Below are 24,626 nucleotides of genomic sequence, written 5' to 3'. Positions count from 1 at the left end.
CCAGAGAGCAGTGAATCTGTGGAATTCCCTGCCCGGGGAAGCAGTAGAGGCGACCTCATTAAATATATTTAAGACACAGTTGGATAGATTCTTGCATAGTAGGGGAACCCTTAGTTCTGGGGAAAAGGCAGGTGGTGGATCTGAGTCCACGGACAGATCAGCCATGATCTTATTGAATGGTATAGCAGGCTCGATGGGCCGGATGGCCTCCTCCTGCTCCTGTTTCTCATGCGGACCTGATGTTTCACCTTGCCGAAGGTCCCAGATCAGGGAAAATAGTCTCCAAATCGGTAGACCGAGAGGAGGCAAAGTTTCTTCACTCAGAGGGTGGGTGAAGCTTTGGGATTTTCTACCCTGAAGAACGTCACTCACTGCAATAGAAACGTGGCGATGGATTTCCAAGCACAAGGGGAATTGAGGGATGTGGGATAGTGTCGGAAAATCTGCATCCTCCCAGCCCGTGACCCGCTGCCGGGGACCTGTTATTCTATATATAAACCCCCCAAACCCCTGGATCAGATCCCAGCCCGTAACCCGCTGCCGGGGACCTGTTATTCTATATATAAACCCCCCAAACCCCTGGATCAGATCCCAGCCCGTAACCCGCTGCCGGGGACCTGTTATTCTATATATAAACCCCCCGAACCCCTGGATCAGATCCCAGCCCCTGACCCGCTGCCGGGGACCTGTTATTCTATATATAAACCCCCCGAACCCCTGGATCAGATCCCAGCCTGTAACCCGCTCCCGGGGACCTGTAATTCTATATATAAGCCCCCTGAACCCCTGGATCAGATCCCAGCCCCTGACCCGCTGCCGGGGACCTGTTATTCTATATGACAACGTTCCACTACCCTGTACGGTCAATTTTACAAAGGATAAATCCCAGTCAGCTTCACCTGGTGTTAAAACTATATTTTATTCTTGTGACAAAAAATATTAGAAATAAATCGGATTACAAAATATATACAGCAATCCCCTCTCACACCTCCCTCCCCCCAACTCCCAGTCACTCCACACTGAGCTCCAGCGTCCGACGACACGTGGCAAACGGCGAGATCGGAAGCCAGCAAGTCCCAACGCCACAGAACCGGAGGGAGGGGAGACTGGGGTCCCCGATTCATCCTCCACCCACCCCACCCCCCTTCACACCACCCGAGTACCTTGGCCGCAAGTCCCGGAAGAGAGCATCGTGTGGCTATTCAGCCACGAGAGGCATCACTGCCGGGCCTGGAGCTGCGAGTGGGGAGGGAGGGGGGATAGAGCGAAGGATGATTCGGGAAAAGCCGAGCGCTGCAGTGGAGGGGCTGTCTGCAACCAGGATGGAGGGGGTGGAAAATGGGGCAATTCACCCGGGGTGGGGCCCAGGGTAGCTGGGCATCACCTTATTGCAACTGGCTTGGGTGGAGTGGTGGGGAAGGAGGGGCCCCTTGAAACACTGTCTGGAAACGAGCGAACCCCTTCCCTGTGAAGGGCAAGGGGGAGGGGGGGGGACAAAAAGGGCCCCGGGAGAGGGTTAAGCCACACCGACCCCCGACTCGTTGGTCTGGGGGACGGATTCTGTCCAGTTTTGGACCCAGAGGACAAACAGGGCAAAACCCCAACTCCTCCACCCCAAACATCCCATAATACTGCAAAGGGGGAAGGCAAGACAGTTGCCTGGCAACCAAACAGGCCATCATCCCAAAACAACTGGGCAGGGGGGGGCGCAGTCCCTTTAAGAGATTCGGGTGCTGGTGGGGTGTGGGGGGGGTGGTTTGGGGTTACCGCTTGGGGTAGCCAGGGGTATCCATGGCGATGGGGGAGGCCCGGTTGCCAGGGCGACAGGGCCCGTTGGCAGGGGCCTCGGACCGCAACCTGCGGCCTAGCGAGCGGACCTCGGCCCAGAGGTCCCCGAGCTGGGCTTGGGACGTCCCGGGGGGTGGGGGCCGCTCCCAGCGCAGGTAGCAGCCCCGCCACAGGGCCAGGGCAGCGGCCGGGAGGGGGAGAGAGGGCAAGGGGAGGGTGGCGGGGGAGAGGGAGGGACACAGGGGTTCCCTCCCCGGCTCCGGCTCAGGGTCCAACAGGCTCTCCAGCGAGCGGCTCCACTTGGCCAGTCTCCGGGACACGGACGGGATCTTCCAGGGCAGGGGCTGGGCAGGGAGGAGGCCGCCTTTCGTCAGGAGATGCACGGACCTCCAGGGGCGCAGATCATCCTGGAACAGAAGGGCAAAAATTAGAGTGATTCCCCCCCTCTCTCTAACCCCGGGGTCACTGGGCAGGGACGGGGAGCCCGAACCCCGGCTGATTCCCCCCCTCTCTCTAACCCCGGGGTCACTGGGCAGTGACGGGGAGCCCGAACCCCGGCTGATTCCCCCTCTCTCTCTAACCCCGGGGTCACTGGGCAGGGACGGGGGGCAGGTACCCCGGCTGATTCCCCCCCTCTCTCTAACCCCGGGGTCACTGGGCAGGGACGGGGAGCCCGAACCCCGGCTGATTCCCCCCCTCTCTCTAACCCCGGGGTCACTGGGCAGTGACGGGGGGCAGGAACCCCGGCTGATTCCCCCTCTCTCTCTAACCCCGGGGTCACTGGGCAGTGACGGGGGGCAGGAACCCCGGCTGATTCCCCCAACCCAAGGGTCACTGGGCAGTGACGGGGAGCAGGAACCCCGGCTGATTCCCCCCCTCTCTAACCCCGGGGTCACTGGGCAGTGACGGGGAGCAGGAACCCCGGCTGATTCCCCCTCTCTCTAACCCCGGGGTCACTGGGCAGTGATGGGGAGCCCGAACCCTGGCTGATTCCCCCCCTCTCTCTAACCCCGGGGTCACTGGGCAGGGACGGGGGGCAGGTACCCCGGCTGATTCCCCCCCTCTCTCTAACCCCGGGGTCACTGGGCAGGGACGGGGAGCCCGAACCCCGGCTGATTCCCCCCCTCTCTCTAACCCCGGGGTCACTGGGCAGTGACGGGGAGCCCGAACCCCGGCTGATTCCCCCCCTCTCTCTAACCCCGGGGTCACTGGGCAGTGACGGGGAGCCCGAACCCCGGCTGATTCCCCCCCTCTCTCTAACCCCGGGGTCACTGGGCAGTGACGGGGAGCCCGAACCCCGGCTGATTCCCCCCCTCTCTCTAACCCCGGGGTCACTGGGCAGTGACGGGGAGCCCGAACCCCGGCTGATTCCCCCCCTCTCTCTAACCCCGGGGTCACTGGGCAGGGACGGGGGGCAGGTACCCCGGCTGATTCCCCCCCTCTCTCTAACCCCGGGGTCACTGGGCAGTGACGGGGAGCCCGAACCCCGGCTGATTCCCCCCCTCTCTCTAACCCCGGGGTCACTGGGCAGTGACGGGGGGCAGGAACCCCGGCTGATTCCCCCCCTCTCTCTAACCCCGGGGTCACTGGGCAGTGACGGGGGGCAGGAACCCCGGCTGATTCCCCCCCTCTCTCTAACCCCGGGGTCACTGGGCAGTGACGGGGAGCCCGAACCCCGGCTGATTCCCCCCCTCTCTCTAACCCCAGGGTCACTGGGCAGGGACGGGGGGCAGGAACCCCGGCTGATTCCCCCCCTCTCTCTAACCCCGGGGTCACTGGGCAGGGACGGGGGGCAGGTACCCCGGCTGATTCCCCCCCTCTCTCTAACCCCGGGGTCACTGGGCAGGGACGGGGGGCCCGAACCCCGGCTGATTCCCCCCCTCTCTCTAACCCCGGGGTCACTGGGCAGTGACGGGGGGCAGGAACCCCGGCTGATTCCCCCTCCCTCTCTAACCCCGGGGTCACTGGGCAGTGACGGGGGGCAGGAACCCCGGCTGATTCCCCCTCCCTCTCTAACCCCGGGGTCACTGGGCAGTGACGGGGAGCCCGAACCCCGGCTGATTCCCCCCCTCTCTCTAACCCCGGGGTCACTGGGCAGTGACGGGGAGCAGGAACCCCGGCTGATTCCCCCCCTCTCTCTAACCCCGGGGTCACTGGGCAGTGATGGGGAGCCCGAACCCCGGCTGATTCCCCCCCTCTCTCTAACCCCGGGGTCACTGGGCAGGGACGGGGGGCAGGTACCCCGGCTGATTCCCCCCCTCTCTCTAACCCCGGGGTCACTGGGCAGTGACGGGGAGCCCGAACCCCGGCTGATTCCCCCCCTCTCTCTAACCCCGGGGTCACTGGGCAGTGACGGGGAGCCCGAACCCCGGCTGATTCCCCCCTCTCTCTAACCCCGGGGTCACTGGGCAGTGACGGGGAGCCCGAACCCCGGCTGATTCCCCCCCTCTCTCTAACCCCGGGGTCACTGGGCAGTGACGGGGAGCCCGAACCCCGGCTGATTCCCCCCCTCTCTCTAACCCCGGGGTCACTGGGCAGTGACGGGGAGCCCGAACCCCGGCTGATTCCCCCCCTCTCTCTAACCCCGGGGTCACTGGGCAGGGACGGGGAGCCCGGTACCCCGGCTGATTCCCCCCTCTCTCTCTAACCCCGGGGTCACTGGGCAGTGACGGGGAGCCCGAACCCCGGCTGATTCCCCCCTCTCTCTCTAACCCCGGGGTCACTGGGCAGTGATGGGGGGCAGGAACCCCGGCTGATTCCCCCTCTCTCTCTAACCCCGGGGTCACTGGGCAGTGACGGGGGGCAGGAACCCCGGCTGATTCCCCCCCTCTCTCTAACCCCGGGGTCACTGGGCAGTGACGGGGAGCCCGGAACCCCGGCTGATTCCCCCCCTCTCTCTAACCCCATGGGTCACTGGGCAGTGACGGGGGGCAGGAACCCCGGCTGATTCCCCCCCTCTCTCTAACCCTGGGGTCACTGGGCAGTGACGGGGAGCAGGAATCCCAGCTGATTCCCTCCCCTCTCTCTCTAACCCTGGGGTCACTGGGCAGTGATGGGGAGCAGGAATCCTGGCTGATATCCCCTCTCTCTAACCCCGGGGTCACTGGGCAGTGACGGGGAGCCCGAACCCCGGCTGATTCCCCTCTCCCTCTCTCTAACCCCGGGGTCACTGGGCAGTGACGGGGAGCCCGAACCCCGGCTGATTCCCCCCCACTCTCTAACCCCGGGGTCACTGGGCAGTGACGGGGAGCCCGAACCCCGGCTGCTTCCCCTCTCCCTCTCTCTAACCCCGGGGTCACTGGGCAGTGACGGGGAGCCCGAACCCCGGCTGATTCCCCCCTCCCTCTCTCTAACCCCGGGGTCACTGGGCAGTGACGGGGAGCCCGAACCCCAGCTGATTCCCCCTCCCTCCAACCCTGTTCCACACTCACCTGGGGAGAGGTGCACTGCTCTGCCGTCCTGTTGTGCACTGGGCTCTGGGCCTCCTTGGTGTACAGGGCATTCTGGAACTGCAGCTGCTGCTCCCGGGAGTAGTGGAGTGACCAGTCCCAGACGGAGGGCAGGGGGCAGGACGTTTCCTTCCGGGTGAAGTAGCCCCCCTTCAGCACCACCTGTTCCTCGGGCACCACCTCGCCGGTGCGGGGCCAGCCATTGGAGAGCAGAGAGAGCGGGGACGGCGGCTCACTGCAGGGGGCCTGGGGAGGGAGGGAGAGGCACAGTGAGTCCGTGGGAGCAGGGAGTGGTGGCAGACAGCATTGGTCACCCAGACAGAGACAGACACAGAGAGTGAGAGACAGACACAGGGAGTGAGTGAGAGTGAGAGAGAGAGACACACACACAAGATGCACAGAGAAAGGGGGGGAGAGACACACACACACACACACACACGGGTGTGAGGGGGCCGAGAGGTTGTCAGAGGGTCCGTACCTGCTGAGTCCTGAGCTGGTCCCGGCAGCAGTTGAAGAGGAAGGTCCCAGACAGCGGGATGTGAGTACTGTTGCGGATGGCCAGCAGGTAGGTGTCCGTGAACTCGAAGGAGAATGGGTGGTGGCCCAACAACTGCCAGACACAGTCCAGGAAGAGCAGGAACACTGGGGACTGGGGAGACACCATGGTTTAGCTGTAACACTGACAGCAAAGGTGCGGCAGTGCTGGAAAATAAGCTCTCTCACGGCACAGGTTAGTGTGTACAGGGTGAGGCTCCTTCCACACCGTCCCGGCACACACTCCCGGGGTCAGACACAGGGTGAAGCTCCCTCCACACCGTCCCGGCACACACTCCCGGGATCAGACACAGGGTGAAGCTCCCTCCGCACCGTCCCTTCACACACTCCCGGGGTCAGACACAGGGTGAGGCTCCCTCCGCACCGTCCCGTCACACACTCCCGGGGTCGGACACAGGGTGAGGCTCCCTCCGCACCGTCCCGTCACACACTCCCGGGGTCAGACACAGGGTGAGGCTCCCTCCGCACCGTCCCGTCACACACTCCCGGGGTCAGACACAGGGTGAGGCTCCCTCCGCACCGTCCCACCACACACTCCCGGGGTCGGACACAGGGTGAGGCTCCCTCCGCACCGTCCCGTCACACACTCCCGGGGTCAGACACAGGGTGAGGCTCCCTCCGCACCGTCCCACCACACACTCCCGGGGTCGGACACAGGGTGAGGCTCCCTCCGCACCGTCCCGTCACACACTCCCGGGGTCAGACACAGGGTGAGGCTCCCTCCGCACCGTCCCGTCACACACACCCGGGGTCAGACACAGGGTGAGGCTCCCTCCGCACCGTCCCGTCACACACTCCCGGGGTCGGACACAGGGTGAGGCTCCCTCCGCACCGTCCCGTCACACACTCCCGGGGTCGGACACAGGGTGAGGCTCCCTCCGCACCATCCCACCACACACTCCCGGGGTCAGACACAGGGTGAGGCTCCCTCCGCACCATCCCACCACACACTCCCGGGGTCGGACACAGGGTGAGGCTCCCTCCGCACCGTCCCATCACACACTCCCGGGGTCAGACACAGGGTGTAGCTCCCTCCGCACCGTCCCATCACACACTCCCGGGGTCAGACACAGGGTGTAGCTCCCTCCGCACCATTGGTGGGACCCACCTCTTCCCTCTCGGTGGTCCGCAGCAGGTTGAAGCGGTCACTGAAGCGGTGCCCAGCCGACACCCACTCCTTCTGCACCAGGCTCTGGAAACCAGGCAGGGTTCGGCTCTGGGGGTCCAGGATCAGCTGAACCAGAGATGCCACCAGGCAGGACAGGTCCCGATCGTCCGACTCTGGGGGAAAACAGCTCGGCGTTCAACACCGTCATCCCCTCAGTACTAATCACCAAGCTTCAAAACCTGGGCCTCTGCACCTCCCTCTGCAACTGGATCCTCGACTTCCTTATCAGGAGACCACAGTCAGCGTGGATCGGTAATAACATCTCCTCCTCGCTGACAATCAACTCAGGTGCACCTCAAGGTTGCGTGCTTAGCCCACTGCTCCACACTCATGACTGTAGCTCGGCACAGCTCAAACGCCATCTATAAATTTGCTGAGAACACCATTCGTGTTGGCAGAATCTCAGATGGCGATGTACAGGAGTGAGATAGATCGGCTGGTTGACTGGTGTCACAAGGACAACCTCGCACTCAACGTCAGCAAGACCGAGGAAGTGATTGTGGACTTCAGGAAGGGAAAGTGGGGAGAACACACACCCATCTTCATTGAGGGGTCAGCGGTAGAAAGGGTGAGCAGCTTCAAGTTCCTGGGCGTCAACATCTCAGAGGATCTATCTTGGGTCCAAAACGAAGGAGGCACGCCAGTGGCTCTACTTCGTTAGGAGTTTGAGGAGATTCGGTCCGTCTCCAAAGCCTCCTGCAAATTTCCACAGATGTTCGGCAGAGAGCATTCTGACCGGTTGCATCACCGCCTGGTACGGAGGGTCCAACTCACAGGATCGCTAGAGGGTTGTAGACTCAGCCAGCTCCATCACGGGCACAACCCTCCCCACCACCGAGGACGTCTTCAAGAGGCGGTGCCTCAATAAGGTGGCATCCATCACTGAGGACCCTCACCACCCGGGACATGCCCTCTTCACGTTACTACCATCGGGGAGGAGGTACTGGAGCCTGAAGACCCACACTCAATGATTCAGGAACAGCTTCTTCCCCTCCACTATCATGAACACTGCCTCGTTATTCCTCTTTTACACCAGTTATTAACTTTGGAAGTTAATAGTCATTTTATGCCTTTCATTGTACAGCTGCTGCAAAACTACAGACCTGGTTCTGAACACCAGAGACGGGGTCAGCGGTGTGGGACGTCTGTCTGACACCCACCCACTGACGGGGGTGACACCTCCCCACCCCCATCCACACCCCAGGGAGAGGAGGGAACCCTCCCCAAGGGAGGAGGACCCGTCCCCACCCTAACCCCCACGGAGAGATGAGAGACCAGCCGAAGCCCACCCTCTGTCAGAGGAGGGGTCCCAGAAGGAGAGAGAGGGGTCTCGTCCCTCGGTGACAGGAAGGAGGGGTCCCAAGGAGAGGCGGAGGGGGTGGGGGGAACTGCTTACCAATGAGAGGAGGGGTCACAGGGAGATGGAGGGGTGGTCCCAAGGGGAGGGGGTTCCCAGACAGAGGGAGGGGCCCATTGCTCAGTGAGAGGGGATGATCCAGGGGTTGGGGGGAGAAAACACGACCCACACAGTGAGGGGGGAGGGGGTGTCCCAGGGAGGAGGAGGGGGGGGAGGGGGGGGAAGGAAGGAGGGGGGAGGTTTCCAGACCACTGAGAGTGAGGAGGCCCCAGGGAGCGGGAGGGGGTCCCGTGAGGGTTGGGGGGGATCCCTGGGAGAGGGAGGTGGTCCTGGGGAGAGGGAGGGGGTCCCGGCCCCTACGGAGAGCTCACCCTGCAGTGTGACGGTCAGCCTCTGGTTCCACAGCAGGGCTGCCACCTCGGTCGCCTTCTTCAAGCACAGCCTGCAGGACAGAGACACAGACGTCAGGACCCCACGCGGCTCCCCCGATCCCCACGCCCCCCTCCCACGATCCCCACCCTCTCTGACGCCCCTGCCCTGCCCTCCAGCACCCCCTCCCCACCCACTCACACCACACCGCTCCCCCCCCACCCCCCCGCTGCGCCCCATGGCGACTGCCCTCCATACCTGACATACTCCAGCCAGCGTGTGGACTCCAGTGACGACAGCCACCTCTCGTCCCCGTCCCTCGCCGCTCCAGGCAGCTCTGTGAGGCAGAGGGAAGCCAGTGAGCGAGGGAGGGCGATCGGGAGGGAGGGAGCGAGAGAGGAGGGAGGGAGGGAGGGGCTTACCACAGGTGCAGAGGGATCGGAGCCGGCTGTAGGCCTGTTGGATGTCGGCTGGGCTCGGCAGCTCCTCCCCCAGGTCGGCGATCACCAGCCGGCTGTGCCCCCCGGACACCAGCTCCTCCAGCTTCCTGCAGGGACGGAGAACCGGCAGCCGTCAGAGCGAGAGGGAGACAGACAGACAGGCAAGGCCCGCAGCACGGGTGGGAAGGCGACGGGACTGCAACACCCCGTGGCACCACCACCCTCCCGGTTCCCCAGCACCTACCTGAGGCCGTCCCTCTGGGCGTAGCTGGTGCTCTGGAAGGTGCCCATCCTCAGCAGGTTGCTGCCCGCGTGGTGCCAGTGCCAGCACTGCAGGGAGGACAGGACAGGAGTTACAGCGGGCAGGCAGCGCACCCATACACAGCCCCCACCGCGCCCCCCCCACCGCCCCAGACCCACACACACCCCCCACCGCTCCAGCTCAGTACTCACTGGGATCCGTCCCGCGGTGAACAGGGCAGACAAGGCTTTGATGTCCAGGTCGAGAATCTTCCGGGGAACCACCAGGTACTTGGAGAGGCTGCGGACAACAAACCGGGGGTGTCAGTCTGTGTGTGGGACGGGTCCGTCGCTGTGCAACACCGGGGCATGGTACCGCTGGGGACGGGGATACATCCACCAGTGTCGTGGTGCGTGACAGCACTCAGTGACCGTACCTGGCCGATACTTCGAACCGTTCATTGACGAGGCTCACCCTCCAGCCCCGGGCTTCTGTCCTCTCCAGCTCATTCTCCCAGTCCAAGTGTGACTCAAACAACCGTGTCCGGGAGAAGTCGTCCTCAAACTCAGTGCCATACCGGGGGGAAGCTGCGGACACAGGGACAGGCACAGGTTCACACAACACTTCCATTTGAACGGATGAATCACACCGCAAGCACGGTTCTTTCTCACCGATCACACACCACGACACTAACCACTGTTGGCGGACATTTCCAGAGCGTAATCGAACACAAACAGATCCCGGGGAGACTCCGGTCGACAACTCTGAGCAATCAGGGTGATTATCTGTGGAAATGCACGACTTTTGAAACAGTGACTCTGTACAGTTACACAGTGACCCTCCCCCTGAATAAACAGCGACTGTAGTTACACAGTGACCCTCCCCCTGTATAAACAGCGACTGTAGTTACACAGTGACCCTCCCCCTGTATAAACAGCGACTGTACAGTTACACAGTGACCCTCCCCTTGTATAAACGGCGACTGTAGTTACACAGTGACCCTCCCCCTGTATAAACAGCGACTGTACAGTTACACAGTGACCCTCCCCCTGTATAAACAGCGACTGTACAGTTACACAGTGACCCTCCCCCTGTATAAACAGCGACTGTAGTTACACAGTGACCCTCCCCCTGTATAAACAGCGACTGTAGTTACACAGTGACCCTCCCCCTGTATAAACAGCGACTGTACAGTTACACAGTGACCCTCCCCCTGTATAAACAGCGACTGTAGTTACACAGTGACCCTCCCCCTGTATAAACAGCGACTGTAGTTACACAGTGACCCTCCCCCTGTATAAACAGCGACTGTAGTTACACAGTGACCCTCCCCCTGTATAAACAGCGACTGTACAGTTACACAGTGACCCTCCCCCTGTATAAACAGCGACTGTAGTTACACAGTGACCCTCCCCCTGTATAAACAGCGACTGTACAGTTACACAGTGACCCTCCCCCTGTATAAACAGCGACTCTACAGTTACAGTGACCCTCCCCCTGTATAAACAGCGACTGTACAGTTACAGTGACCCTCCCCCTGTATAAACTGCGACTGTACAGTTACAGTGACCCTCCCCCTGTATAAACAGTGACTCTACAGTTACAGTGACCCTCCCCCTGAATAAACTGACTCTGTACAGTTACACAGTAACCCTCCCCCCGTATAAACAGCGACTGTACAGTTACACAGTGACCCTCCCCCTGAATAAACAGCGACTGTAGTTACACAGTGACCCTCCCCCTGTATAAACAGCGACTGTAGTTACACAGTGACCCTCCCCCTGTATAAACAGCGACTGTACAGTTACACAGTGACCCTCCCCCTGTATAAACAGCGACTGTAGTTACACAGTGACCCTCCCCCTGTATAAACAGCGACTGTACAGTTACACAGTGACCCTCCCCCTGTATAAACAGCGACTGTAGTTACACAGTGACCCTCCCCCTGTATAAACAGCGACTGTAGTTACACAGTGACCCTCCCCCTGTATAAACAGCGACTGTACAGTTACACAGTGACCCTCCCCCTGTATAAACAGCGACTGTAGTTACACAGTGACCCTCCCCCTGTATAAACAGCGACTGTACAGTTACACAGTGACCCTCCCCCTGTATAAACAGCAACTGTACAGTTACAGTGACCCTCCCCCTGTATAAACTGCGACTGTACAGTTACAGTGACCCTCCCCCTGTATAAACAGTGACTCTACAGTTACAGTGACCCTCCCCCTGAATAAACTGACTCTGTACAGTTACACAGGGGAAAGGGAGGAGGGAGGGAAGGGGCGAGAGGGAGGGGAAGAGTACCTGCCGTGTGCGGGGGTCGGGCTCCATCAGGAAGTGCAGGACCCGGAGGTCCCGGCAGTGCAGGACCAGTTCCTCGGGGTGGAACTTGAGGCTGGAGGATGCAGTCAGCACCTTACTGCGCGAGCTGCCCACTGAAACACAGGCGGGGGGGTTAAACTGGTGGGTCCGACGCACTGGGACCCTCCTCCCCTCTGCCCCCCAACCCCACCCCTCCCCTCTGACCCCCAACCCAAACTCCTCCCCTCTGACCCCCAACCCCACCCCTCCCCACCCCCAACCCAAACCTCTCCCCTCTGCCCCCAACCCTGTCCCTCCCTTCCGACCCCGACCCAGCCCCTCCCCTCTGCCCCCAACCCCACCCCCAACCCAAACCCCTCCCCTCCGCCCCCAACCCAAACCCTCCCCTCCGCCCTGTCTCAGCTCCCAACCCCCTTCCCCCCCCCCTCAGCGAACAGGAGGCCCTGTTGCCCCCTGGGGTTAGAGGGTATCAGATGGAGAGGTGGAGGGGAGAGTCAGGTTTGGGGTTGGGGGGGGCAGCACCCTCCCCACTCCCTCCCCTCCCTAGCAGGACCCCGGGAGATCCTCACCCCACCTCCCCCCCCCAACTGTGCCACAGAGGTGGGACTCTAGGTGACCCCTTGTCCAGCCCCCTGGTCCCAGGATGATGACCCTGGGGGCAGGGGGGGAGGGTGTGCAGAGACGACACAGAGGGACGTGGAAGTCCCCCTCCCTCACTCCCTGAGGACGAGCAGGGTGGACCCAGTGGGAGAGCCTGGTGTTCCTGGGTGGGCCCAAGGGTCTCCCACACCATATTTGGTAGGAGGGGGATGATCCTGGTTTCCAACGATGGGACCCTCAGAGACGGGGTAGCCAAGTGACCCGAGTGGCGGGGGGAGAACGGGGCATAGGTATGGAGGTTGGTGGGGGGCCAAACAGAAAGGTAGTGGGGGGGTGGGGGTTGGTTGGGGAGCTTGGCCCAAAAGGGAGCTAGCTGAGGCAGGATGGGCCAAAGGGCCTGGGGGACCTGGAGTGGTGGCAATTCTCCCCCTCTGCACTCACCTGCCACCAGCCTCTCGATGCAAGACAAGGCCACCTCGTCCAACCCCAGGGGGGCAGTCCCAGCGTCCAGTACCTGACAGGGGGCAAAGAGGGAACCAATCACTGACAGGATGGGGTCAGAGCACGGAGATGCCCTCCACCCCCCCCCCCCCGGAAACCTCGCGCCCCAGCCATCCCACCGCTCTCCATCCACAGGGGAGCGGTGGATAGAAGCACCTGCCTCATCACTGCAAGGTTCCCGGTTCGATCCCGACCTCCACTGCTCTGTGAGACAGAGAGACAGAGAGAGAGAGAGACAGAGAGAGACAGACAGACAGACAGAGAGAGAGAGACAGACAGAGAGAGAGACCTGGTTCAATCACGACGTGTGTCTGTGTGTGCACACACGAGTTTGTTTGTGCCTTCTCCCCGTGTCCGCCTGGGTTTCCCTCCCACGGTCCCAATGACATGCGGGGTCGGTGGGTTAATCGGCCGCTGTAAGTCGCCCCCCCCCCCCGGTGTGAGGGTGAGGGGTCGAATCGGGGGGAGGGGGGGGGAGTTGGATGGGAGTAAAATGGGATCGGTGCAAATGTGCACACACAGACGGTGGGCCAAAGGGACTGTTCCCTTGCTATACGAATGGAACCAAAATCCTCCTCTGGCCCACCTCTGGTGGGGAACCTCCCGCCCTGGGATACAATATCCTCATTCCAGATACTCATTAGGAGGATGTTTCTCTCTGAATTTACCCCCCACCCTCCCTCCTCCACCCCAGAAGCTTTCGATAAGACCACCTCTCGTCCCTCTGAGCTTCAGACGGTGCTGGTCATAGTGCCGTTAACCCCAGGAGTCAACAGTGAAATCTTCACTGCAAAGCCTCCTTGTTCAAGAACAGAAACTCCCGGTCAACTCAAGGCACAGAATGTCCCAGTGCGCCCTGCAGTTCAGGACGTCCCGAAGGCGCTGTCACCAAGTGAAGTACTTCCCCTGAAGGACTCAGGCACGGCTCACCGACTTGCCTCAGTTGTGTTTATGGAGCTCTCCACACTTGAGGCAGATCAGCGACAGGGCTGGCTGCTCCTGGGACTGGACGGCAACTCTGCCTCAGCAGCGGAGGGTCAGAACAGCACAGAACCAGGCCCTTTGGCCCACAACGCTCATACTGACCCTTGTACCCAAGCCTGGGCCATTCTCCCTCCTCAGGAGATTCGGTCTGGCACCAAAGACTCACAGGTTTCGGCGGAGAGCGTTCCGACTGGTTGCATCACCGCCTGGTATGGAGGCTCCAATGCACAGGATCGCAAGAGGCTGCAGAGGGTTGTAGACTCAGCCAGCTCCATCACGGGCACAACCCTCCCCACCATCGAGGACATCTCGAAGAAGGCAGCATCCACCACCGAGGACCCTCACCACCCGGGACATGCCCTCTGCTCGTTACTACCATCGGGGAGGAGGTACAGGAGCCTGAAGACCCACACTCAACGATTCAGGAACAGCTTCTTCCCCTCCGCCATCAGATTTCTGAACAGTCCATGAACAGTATCTCCTTATTCTTTTTTTTTTGCAATTTATAGTCATTTTTGTGTCTTTGCAAAACAACAAATTTCACGTAATCCAAGTGAGTGATGATCAATCTGATTCTACTCTACTCCCTGTACACTCACAACTGTGTGGCCAGATTCTGCTCTAACTCCATCTACAAGTTTGCAGATGATACGATCATTGTAGGCCGTATCTCAAACAACGATGAGTCAGAGTACAGGAAGGAGGCAGAGAGCTTAGTGACATGGTGTCATGACAACAATCTTTCCCTTGATGTCAGCAAAACAAAAAAAAAGAGTTGGTCATTGACTTCAGGAAGGTGGCGGTGCACATGCTCCTGTTTACATCGACGGTGCTGAGGTTGAGAGGGTTGAGAGCTTCAAGATCCTAGGATCTTGTCTTGGTCCAACCACGTAGACGCCACGGCCAAGAAAGCTCACCAGCGCCTCTACTTCCTCAGGAGGCTAAAGAAATTCAGTGTGTCCCCTTTCGATGCACCACAGAAAGCATCCAATCCAGATGTATCACGGCTTGGGACGGCAACTGCTCTGCCTGGGACCGCAAGAAACTGCAGAGAGTTATGGACACAGCCCAGCGCATCACGGACACCAGCCTCCCCTCCGTGGACTCTGTCTACACTTCTCGCTGCCTCGGTAAAGCAGCCGACATAATCAAAGACCCCACCCACCCCGGACATTCTCTCTTCTCCCCCTCCCATTGGGCAGAAGATACAAAAGCCTGAAAGCACGTACCACCAGGCTCAGGGACAGCTTCTAACCTGCTGTTATAAGACTATTGAATGGATCCCTAGCATGACAAGATGGACTCTTGACCTCACAATCTACCTCGTCGTGGACCTTGCACCTTATTGTCTGCCTGCACTGCACTTTCTCTGTAACTGTAACACTTTATTCTGCATTCTGTTATTGTTTTCCCTTACACTACTTCGATGCGCTGATGTGATGAAATGATCTGTATGGACGGCATGCAAAGCAAAGTTTCTCACTGTACCTCAGGACAACCAATTTATCTCCCAATTCAGGGGCTCATCCAGATTCCTCTTAAGAGAGGATCCGTCTCCCTCACCTCCTTGGACAGTACCAGATTCTAGCCTTCCTCTGGGGAAAATATCCCCTCCAAACTTCCTACCGTCACCTTAAACCTACGCCCTCTTCTTTTAGATACCTCTGGCCATGGGGGAAAGGTATTTACCATCTACCCTACCTACCCCCCCCCCACCCCTCAATCTTATACACCCCCATTAGGTCACCCCTCAGCTTCCTTCACTCCAGGGAAACCAAGCCCAGCCTCTCCAATCTCTCCCCATAATTAAAGTCCTCCAATCCAGGCAACATCCTGGCGAATCTCTCCAGTACAACCACATCCTATGGTGCAGCGACCAGAACTGCACACAGTACTCCAGGTGCGGTCTGACCGGTGTTCTGTGAAGGGGGGAGAAACGGGACGTCCCAACTCGGGGTTCTTCCAGCATTTTCGGTTTTTATTTCAGATCCCAGTTTTCTGTTCAATGCCCCGGCTCTTGTATTCCGGAGAGGGTGTGGGAAATACTCACGGGGTCGTCCCCCGGGACTGGAAGGCTCCGGTTACGAGGGGAGGCTGGGACTGTTTTCCGCCAGAGCGTCAGAGGCCGAGGGGCGAGGTTTATAAAATCATAAGGGCGTCGATAAGGTGGAGGGTCAGTCTTTCCCTTCCCCCCCCATGGTAGGGGGGGGAGTCTAAAACTAGAGGGCATGGGTTTAAGGTGAGAGGGGAAAGATTTGAATGGGACCCGAGGGGCAAGACTCCCCCCCACCCCCCCAGAATGTGGAACGAGCCCTATGGGTCTGCGCTGTCTTTCTCAGGGATCTATGGACTTGGTCACAGCAGAGACACAGGCCCTTTGGCCCAGCAAGTCTGTACTGACCCATTGACACCCATCCCCCCCCATCCCCAGATTCTCCCCCTTGCCCAAACACCGACGAGCAACTGGGGGAAACCAGAGAAAACCCACACAGACACAGGGAGAACGTGCAAACTCCACACACACTCACAGCGCCGGAGGTCGGGATCAAACCCGGGTCTCCGGCGCTGAGGCAGCGACTTTACCCGCTGCGCCACCCAAGGTGCCCCTGTTCATCAGCGCTCCCTCGACCCCTATCGGTATTTACTGATTGGGTGACACAGTGGATGGGGATTTGGGAGACTGAAGCTTTACCTGTGAAGGGGTTTGTAACACAAGGTTTAACGAGGGAGAGGTCAGCAACATCATTGTATGGCAAAGAGCAAGAAAGGAAACTCTGGGGTGAGGAGGCAGGGGGCAGAGGTGGTGGGAGGTCGTTTTGCTGGGGAGCACTAATAAATCATGTCACCAAGGGGTATCACCAAGGGAAAGGATGCATCCTGAGACCAGAGAGAGAGACAGACAGAGAGAGAGACAGAGAGAGAGACACACACATAGAGAGAGAGAGACAGAGACAGAGACAGAGACACAGAGAGAGAGAGAGAGAGAGAGAGACAGACAGACAGACAGACAGACAGACAGAGAGAGAGAGAGAGACAGAGACAGAGACAGAGACAGAGACAGAGACAGAGACAGACAAGTAGAGGAGATACTTGGAGGCACAGTGCTGGTCAGGTGACAGTGACCGCCGGTCACCACACAGGAAGGAAGCAGTGTCACAGAAAATGCGGAGGTGGGAAGGGCTGGTGTCCCACAGCAGTGAGAACCTCACCTCTTCCTCGCCATTTCGGAGCAGGCTGTTCCACCCCACCGAACCCATGCCGGCTCTGACACAGATTAGCCCGCCCGATCACCTTACCTGGGCACCCGTGGGTTGTGGTGGGGGGGGGGACGGACACTGAGAGAGAGAGAAAGGGGGGAAACCCATGTAGTCACAGGGAGAACGTCCACACAGAGGTCGGGACCACGTCCGGATCTGCTGGGTGGCTGCCCTACCTGCTGCTGTGGGGCAGGTGAGGCACGTGATCCGACAGTCCAGCGCAGGAACAGGTCTGCCCACCCACCGTGTCTGCGCTGGACTGGACATGGCGCTGAATTAAACTACATCCCTTCTGCCTGTGCACAATCCACATCTCTCCACTCCCTGCACGTTCATGTGTCTAACAGCCTCTTAAACCCCTCGATCGTATCTGCACCCCCACGCCGGCAGTCCGTTCCAGGCACCCACCGCTCTCTGTGGAAAAAACTTGCCCCAGACAGGGGATGATGTCCCTGACCAGCCGCCAGTTATGGCAGGGCTTACATGCCAATAACAGGCTACAAGATGAAGACAGGCTGCACAGTTAACAACAGCGCATCCCTTCCTGATGAACTTAACGCATTCTACGCGTGTTTTGAACAGAAGGGAAGTGGATTGTCACCACCCACCCTGACAGCCACCAACGCAGCTGAACCTGCGATCACAGTGGAGGACGTAAGATCAGTCTTCCAGAGAGTGAACACGAGGAAAGCACCTGGCCCAGATGGTGTCCCGGGCCGTGTGCTCAGATCTTGTGCTGATCGGCTGGCAGAAGTATTTGCAGACATATTCAACCTCTCCCTGCTTCAATCTCAGGTTCCCTCCTGTTTTAAGGAGACCACTATCATCCCGGTACCAAAGAAAAGCAAGGTAACATGCCTCAATGACTACCAACCAGTGGCTCTGATATCCACCACCATCAAGTGCTTTGAGAGGCTGGTCACGGCACACATCAACTCCAGCCTACCAGACAACCTGGACCCATTGCAATTCGCCTATTGGCGAAACAGGTCTACAGCGGATGCCATCTCCTTGGCCCTACACAGCTCTGGAGCATCTGGATGGCAAAGACACCTATGTTAGACTGTTGTTTATTGACTACAGCTCTGCCTTCAATACAATAATCCCAAGCAAGCTTGTCACCAAACTCTGAGACCTAGGACTCAACACCTCCTCTGTAACTGGATCCTTGACTCTCTAACAAACAGACCAAAATCAGTGAGGATAGGCAGCAATACCTCCGGCACGATTATTCTCAACACCGGTGCCCCACAAGGCTGCGTCCTCAGCCCTCTACTGTATTCCCTATACACTCATGACTGTGTGGCCAGATTCTGCTCTAACTCTATCTACAAGTTTGCAGATGATACCACCGTTGAAGGCCGTATCTCAAACAACGATGAGTCAGAGTACAGGAAGGAGATAGAGAGCTTAGTGGAATGGTGTCATGACAACAACCTTTCCCTCAATGTCAATAAAACTAAAGAGCTGGTCATTGACTTCAGGAAAGGGGGCAGTGTACATGCACCTAGCTGCATCAATGGTGCAGAGGTCGAGAGGGTTGAGAGCTTCAAGTTCCTGGGAGTGAACATCACCAACAGTCTGTCCTGCTCAAATCACGTAGATGCCACGGCCAAGAAAGCTCACCAGCGCCTGTACTTCCTCAGGAGGCTAAAGAAATTCGGTTTGTCCCCTTTGACTCTCACCAACTTTTACCGATGCACCATAGAAAGCATCCTATCTGGATGTATCACAGCTTGGTACGGCAACTGCTCTGCCCAGGACCGCAAGAAACTGCAGAGAGTTGTGGACACAGCCCAGCACATCACGGACACCAGTCTCCCCTCCTTGGACTCTGTCTTTACCTCTTGCTGCCTTGGTGTAGCAGCCAGCATAATCAAAGACCCTACCCACACGGGAAATTCTCTCTTATCTCCTCTCCCATCAAGTAGAAGACACAGGAGCCTGAGGGCACGTACCACCAGACTTAAGGACACCTTCTACCCCACTGTGATAAGACTATTGAACGGTTCCCTTACACAATGAGATGGACTCTGACCTCACGATCTACCTTGTTGTGACCTTGCACCTTATTGCACTGCACTTTCTCTGTGGCTGTGACACTTTACTCTGTACTGTTATTGTTTTTACCTGTACTACATCAATGCACTCTGTACTAACTCAATGTAACTGCACTGTGTAATGAATTGACCTGTACGATCGGTTTGCAAGACAAGTTTTTCACTGTACCTCGGTACAAGTGACAATAATAAACCAATACCAATACATCTCTGCCAGCAGGGACCCCCTTCAACGGGGCACCTACCCCCTCCCTCCAAGCCTGGGATTGTAGGGTGGAGGGGGGGGGGGGGTTGGGTGGGGGGTTCCGGATGTCCATACCTGGGGTTCCCCGATCCTGGCTGGGACGAAGGCCACTCGGAAGTTGGTGCACAGTAAGATCCCGGTGGCAGCGGCGCTCCGCGGCAGCCGGGGGGAGTCGTAGCTCCTCACGCCTGCTTCTCCCTTCACCTTCTCCCCTGGAGGAACAGACAAGGGTGGGGAGGTGGTGGGGGAGGAGCGGTTAGAGGCACAGGAACCGGCTGCCCCCTCCCCAACTCCCACTACGTCATGGGGAGAGGATGGAGGGACAGGGACACACTCACGGACACGCAAACCACCCTCCCCTCCATCGGCTTACTATAGCCGCACGCACAGAGATAGGGTGAGTAGTTTTTGTCTGCGAGCCATCCAGACAGATCATCCTGTACACAAGTACATCGAGGTAGTATAGAAGGAAAGCAGAATGCAGAATAAAGTGTCACAGTTACAGAGAAAGTGCAGTGCAGGCAGACAATAAGGTGCAAGGTCATAACGAGGTAGATTGAGAGATCTCTGTAGCCGTGACACTTTACTCTGCACTGTTATTGTTTTTACCTGTACTACATCAATGCACTCTGTACTGACTCAATGTAACTGCACTGTGTAATGAATTGACCTGTACGATCGGTTTGTAAGACAAGTTTTTCACTGTACCTCGGTACAAGTGACAATAGTAAACCAATACCAAGAGTTCACCTTATACAATAGGTCCAAATCCCACTCCTCCAACATCCCCAGTGACCTCTCACCTGCCTCTCAAATCCCCACCCCACTGCTCCATTCTCCCACACACACACCAGGGGGACAATTTACAGCAGCCGATTAACCCACCCGACCCACAGGTCATTTGGGATGTGGGAGGAAACCGGAGCACCCGGGGGAGATAACGGCTCAACAGTGCGGACACAGTTCAGCATGTCACGGACACCAGCCTCCCCTCCGCAGACTGTCTACACTTCCCGCTGCCTCGGGAAAGCAGCCGGCATAATCAAAGACCCCCACCCACCCCAGACATTCTCTCCTCTCCCCCCTCCCATCGGGCGGAAGATACAAAAGCCTGAAAGACGACCACCAGGCTCAAGGACGGCTTCTATCCCGCTGTTGTAACACTACTGAACGACAAGATGGACTCTTGACCTCACAATCTACCTCGTCGTGACCCTCACACCTTATTGTCTGCCTGCACGGCACTTTCTCTGTAACTGTAACACTTTATTCTGCATTCTGTTTCTCTCTGTACTCCCTCGATGTACTTGTGTACAGAATGATCTGTCTGTACGGCACTCAGACAGAACCTTCTCACTGTATCTCGGTACGTGTGACAACACTAAACCAGCGATAATGGACTCCACCATAATGGACTCTGAAGTGTGACGGATCTCTGCCCCGCAGAACACGATGGGGAGGGGGTGTCAGTTAAACGAGACACAGCTCCTCCCTTGCCCAGCGACCCCTCCCCTCCCTCGCCCAGCGACCCCTCCCCTCCCTCAGCGCCGAGCTGAGCACAGTGACCTTGAATCCGATTAACGGGACAAACTCAGGAAGGACAGAGCGGGAGGCAGTCCTCACGGGGACGGGATGGGTGTGGGACGGTTTGGAAACTAATACTAATTGTGTTGGGGAGGGGTACATGATCGTTTAGGGTGGATCCCACAGAGAGAGCGAGTTCACAGCCACTTCCCTCCCAGTCCCGAAAGCCACAGCGGTCTGGTGTGGTCTGACACACAGCTGGGTTGGGGCAGGCACCCAGTCATCAAGGTGGGGCACTGAGACAGCAGGGGAGGGGCTGTGGGCTCCTGATTACAGAGCACGGTGCAGGGTCAGAGGGTGGAGCCCGCAGAAACTCCCAGAGCCACCCTGGGGTAGGGTGAGGAGGGGAAAAACATCCCAAACAGGTGCCTTCCTCCCCCAAACACCTCCCCCTCGAGTTTCCACCTCCCCCCTCTGGCTCCCATTCCCCAGCTTCCCACCTGCACCATCAACCCCCTCCTCCCTGTCTCCCACCCCCTCCCCGTATCTGTCCCCTTCCCTCCACCCCATCCTCCCCTCTGCGCCCACCCCTCCTCCCATCCCTGTAACCCCCCCCCCCCAAAGCCTCCCAACATATTGCCGATCTTCCCACCCCTCCTCTCCCCCAACAACCCCTCCCCGGCTGTTGGACAAGGAGACACCCTGACCCCCTCCCCAAGAGGCAGCTCGAGTCGCCCTCAGCACGGACCCTCCTTACCGGGTAACAGCTTCACCGCGGACAGCCGGTCGTTCATCTCCGACGGCGGGGCTGCTCCCTTCTGCAACAGACGGAGACATGTGACCTTTCACCTCACCCAAACCAGCCCCTCCATCCCGAGTGACCAATCATAGCAGACCTCAGAGTGGGGGCTGGGGGTGGGGGGAAGAACGGCCACACAGTGGGAGAGGCTCCCTCACCAACTGGGTATAGAGAGGTGGGGAGGAATATTCGTCCAGTTACAGCAACAGACCCGTCCCCACCAGTACTACTAAAATTCACTCTCCTACCATCACACCAGTAACTTTAGACATGATACTTGAGATAATCTCAGCAGCCATACCACAGCCTGGGAGCAGAGAGCTGTGTTGTACACAGGTGCTGCGCTCTGCCAGCACAGTCACCTTTGGACTCAGGAACACGGAAGAACCCTGGATGGGTTTCAGTTCTCTGTCAGAGCTGGGGGCGGGATGGGCTGAGTGTTCATTCCCACTGGAAAGTATTTCCAACATTCTGGCTGAACTTTAACCAAAACACGACTGAGAGAGAGAGGGGCAGGGAATCAGCCGGGGTTCCTGTGCCCCATCACTGCCCAGTGACCCCAGGGTTAGAGAGAGGGGGAATCAGCCGGGGTACCTGCTCCCCATCACTGCCCAGTGACTCCTGTTGGAATGTTATCAGGCTCCCATTATACCTGGCAGTTAAACTGTGAAAACAGTGCTGGTAAAGTCCACACCAGGGCTGGATACACACCCACACCTCCCATTCCCTCTGGGGCAAGTCATCCACTCATTAGCCTGCCCAGCAGACTAAACAAAGCAGCAATTCACACAGCTTATTTCAGTCTCAAGCACAGTGTCTGACCATTAGCAGCTGAGTCACACACACAGCAGTGCGTGGCTTTGCTCCAGTGCTGAGCTCAAACACACGCACACACACACACACACACACACACACACCAGCCCCACACCCAGGGGAGTGCAGTGTCCGAGTGTACAGGGAGCAGCAGGGCTGGGTTCGGATCAGGAGGGGTGGGGGGCAACGGGAAGTATGGGGGGGGGTGGGGGACAGGGCTAAGTGCTTGGTGTAAACAGGAGTGTCGGGGATCTGTGGATGAGGGGCTGGGTTTAAAGGGGTAGAGATAAGGGGGCAAGAGGTATGGGGGGATCACAATGGATATTGAGGGGGTGGTCAGGAGGGGGATTTGGGTCAGTGAGGGGTCAGGAGGAGCATTTAGGGGCACAGTCAGGAGGAGGGGAGAGTAATGGGGGGTGATGAACAAGGATCCTAATGGGGCTGGGTGACTGGAGTTAGGGTGACCAGGGGTTCAGGCTAGGGGGTGGGGGTAGACCGGGGGTGACCGAGGCATCAGACCGGGTGTGGGGAGGTGGGGTGACCGGGGTCCCAGGTGGGGGAATCAGGCTGATGATCTCCCAAGAAGGGGGAGTGAAGTGACCGGGGGTCCCGGGATGTGATCAGGGGTCCCGGGGGTGGGGGTGGTGACCAGTGGGCCCCAGCCCCATGTGACGGGGGGGAGGGGTGGGGAAAAGAGTCCCAGGGTGACGGTGGGGGGGGGCAATGATCGGGGTGTCATCCCGGGGTGATGGGGGCAGGGGTCCTGGTCCCTGGTGATGAGAATAGGAGGGTCCCGTGTGACAGGTGGGGGGGGGATCCTAAGCCTGGTTGACGGGATGGGGGGGGGGGGCGGGGGTCCCGGGCTAGTGTGACGGGAAGGGGGTTACCGGTCCCCGTTGACGGGGGGTGGGGGTCCCGGGGTGATGTGTGGGGGTTCCCAGTCCCGGGTGACCGGAGGGGGGTCCCGGGTCGGTGATCCGGAAGGGGGGGACCGGTCCCCAGGTAACGGAATGGGGAGGGGGGGGTCCGGGACCCGGTCCCGGGGTGACGGGAGGAGGGTCCCGGGTGACGGGGAGGGGTGGGGGGGTCCTGTCCCGGTCCCGGTCCGGGGCCGGGGAGGGGGCAGTGATCGGGAGTGGGGGGCTCCGGGGCTGGGCTGTCGGGATGGGGGGGGGGGGTCCCGGGCTGGGCTGTCGGGATGGGGGGGGGGGGGGTCCCGGGCCGGGCTGACGGGAGGGGGGGGGGGGATCCCGGGCCGGGCTGACGGGAGGGGGGGTGGGGGTCCCGGGCCGGGCTGACGGGAGGGGGGGGTCCCGGGGCGGGCTGACGGGAGGCGGGGGGGGGGGGGTCCCGGGCCGGGCTGACGGGAGGCGGGGGGGGGGGGGGGGGGGGGGGGTCCCGGCCGGGCTGACGGGAGGGGGTTGCGGGGGTGTCCGGTCCCGGGCCGACACTCACCGGGCTGCGCTTCCACCGGCCGCCGGCTCCCGACTCGATCATCGAGGGGAGGGGACAGACCCCGCGCCCGGGCCTCGGCTGCTCCCGCCCGGCGGCTCCCCTCAGCCTGCAGCCCGAGGCCGCGCCACCGCTTCAGGAGCCGCGGGGGGAGGGGGCGGGGCCCCCCTGAGGGGGCGGGGCTTCCACGGGGGCGGGGCCACGCGGGGGGGGCGGGGCCTCTCCCAGCGGAGCGCCACGCTGCATGGCCGCGAGGGGGCGCGGCCTCCCTGAAAGGGAAGGTCCCTCTTCAAGGGACGGGGCCGCCCCCGCAACTTGCCGTCGGCCGACAATAAAACGGCGGGCTATTCGACTGCAGAAGGCGGCACAGAGATGTCCTTTCCCCCCGCAAATGGGAGGGAAAAACCACAGAGGAGGCCTGGAGGGGCAATACCCGGGGTGTGTTTAATGGACTGGGTCAAGGTCAAGGTCAAGTTTATTATTATCGTGGGCGTACGTTCGCAGGGTGCAAATGCCCGTGAAAATTGGCTTTTGCACAAGGATTTGTGAAGGAGTTCAGGAAAGGGAAGTCGGGAGACCACGGGCCAGTCCCCATCGGTGGGCCGGTGGCAGACAGGGTGGGCAGCTTCAAACTCCTGGGCGTGAACTTCTCGGACGACCTGTCCTGGGCCCAGCACATGGATGCACTCACGAAGCAGGC

The 24,626-nt window shown here is 59.7% G+C and overlaps 1 protein-coding gene across 1 annotated transcript; it reads right to left on the bottom strand.

Annotated features, from left to right (window-relative positions):
• Positions 1-897: 897 nt before the first annotated feature.
• On the bottom strand, positions 898-24,076 carry LOC127587348 (myotubularin-related protein 11-like). Its single transcript, XM_052045612.1, has 16 exons — positions 23,930-24,076; positions 21,620-21,680; positions 19,414-19,550; positions 12,734-12,806; positions 11,675-11,805; positions 10,062-10,152; positions 9,804-9,954; positions 9,580-9,667; positions 9,371-9,456; positions 9,109-9,233; positions 8,945-9,023; positions 8,689-8,759; positions 6,901-7,073; positions 5,716-5,886; positions 5,220-5,483; positions 898-2,195 (listed from the first exon to the last, which is right to left on the bottom strand). The coding sequence occupies exons 1-16, from the start codon at positions 23,969-23,971 to the stop codon at positions 1,764-1,766; spliced, it is 2,175 nt and encodes a 724-aa protein (XP_051901572.1). The 5' UTR covers positions 23,972-24,076; the 3' UTR covers positions 898-1,763.
• Positions 24,077-24,626: the final 550 nt, after the last annotated feature.

Source organism: Pristis pectinata, chromosome 40 (assembly GCF_009764475.1).
Source record: "Pristis pectinata isolate sPriPec2 chromosome 40, sPriPec2.1.pri, whole genome shotgun sequence".
In the NCBI taxonomy this organism is placed as follows: domain Eukaryota; kingdom Metazoa; phylum Chordata; class Chondrichthyes; order Rhinopristiformes; family Pristidae; genus Pristis; species Pristis pectinata.
Note: the sequence above shows the minus strand (reverse complement) of the source record. Positions and strands in the feature narration are given on the sequence as shown.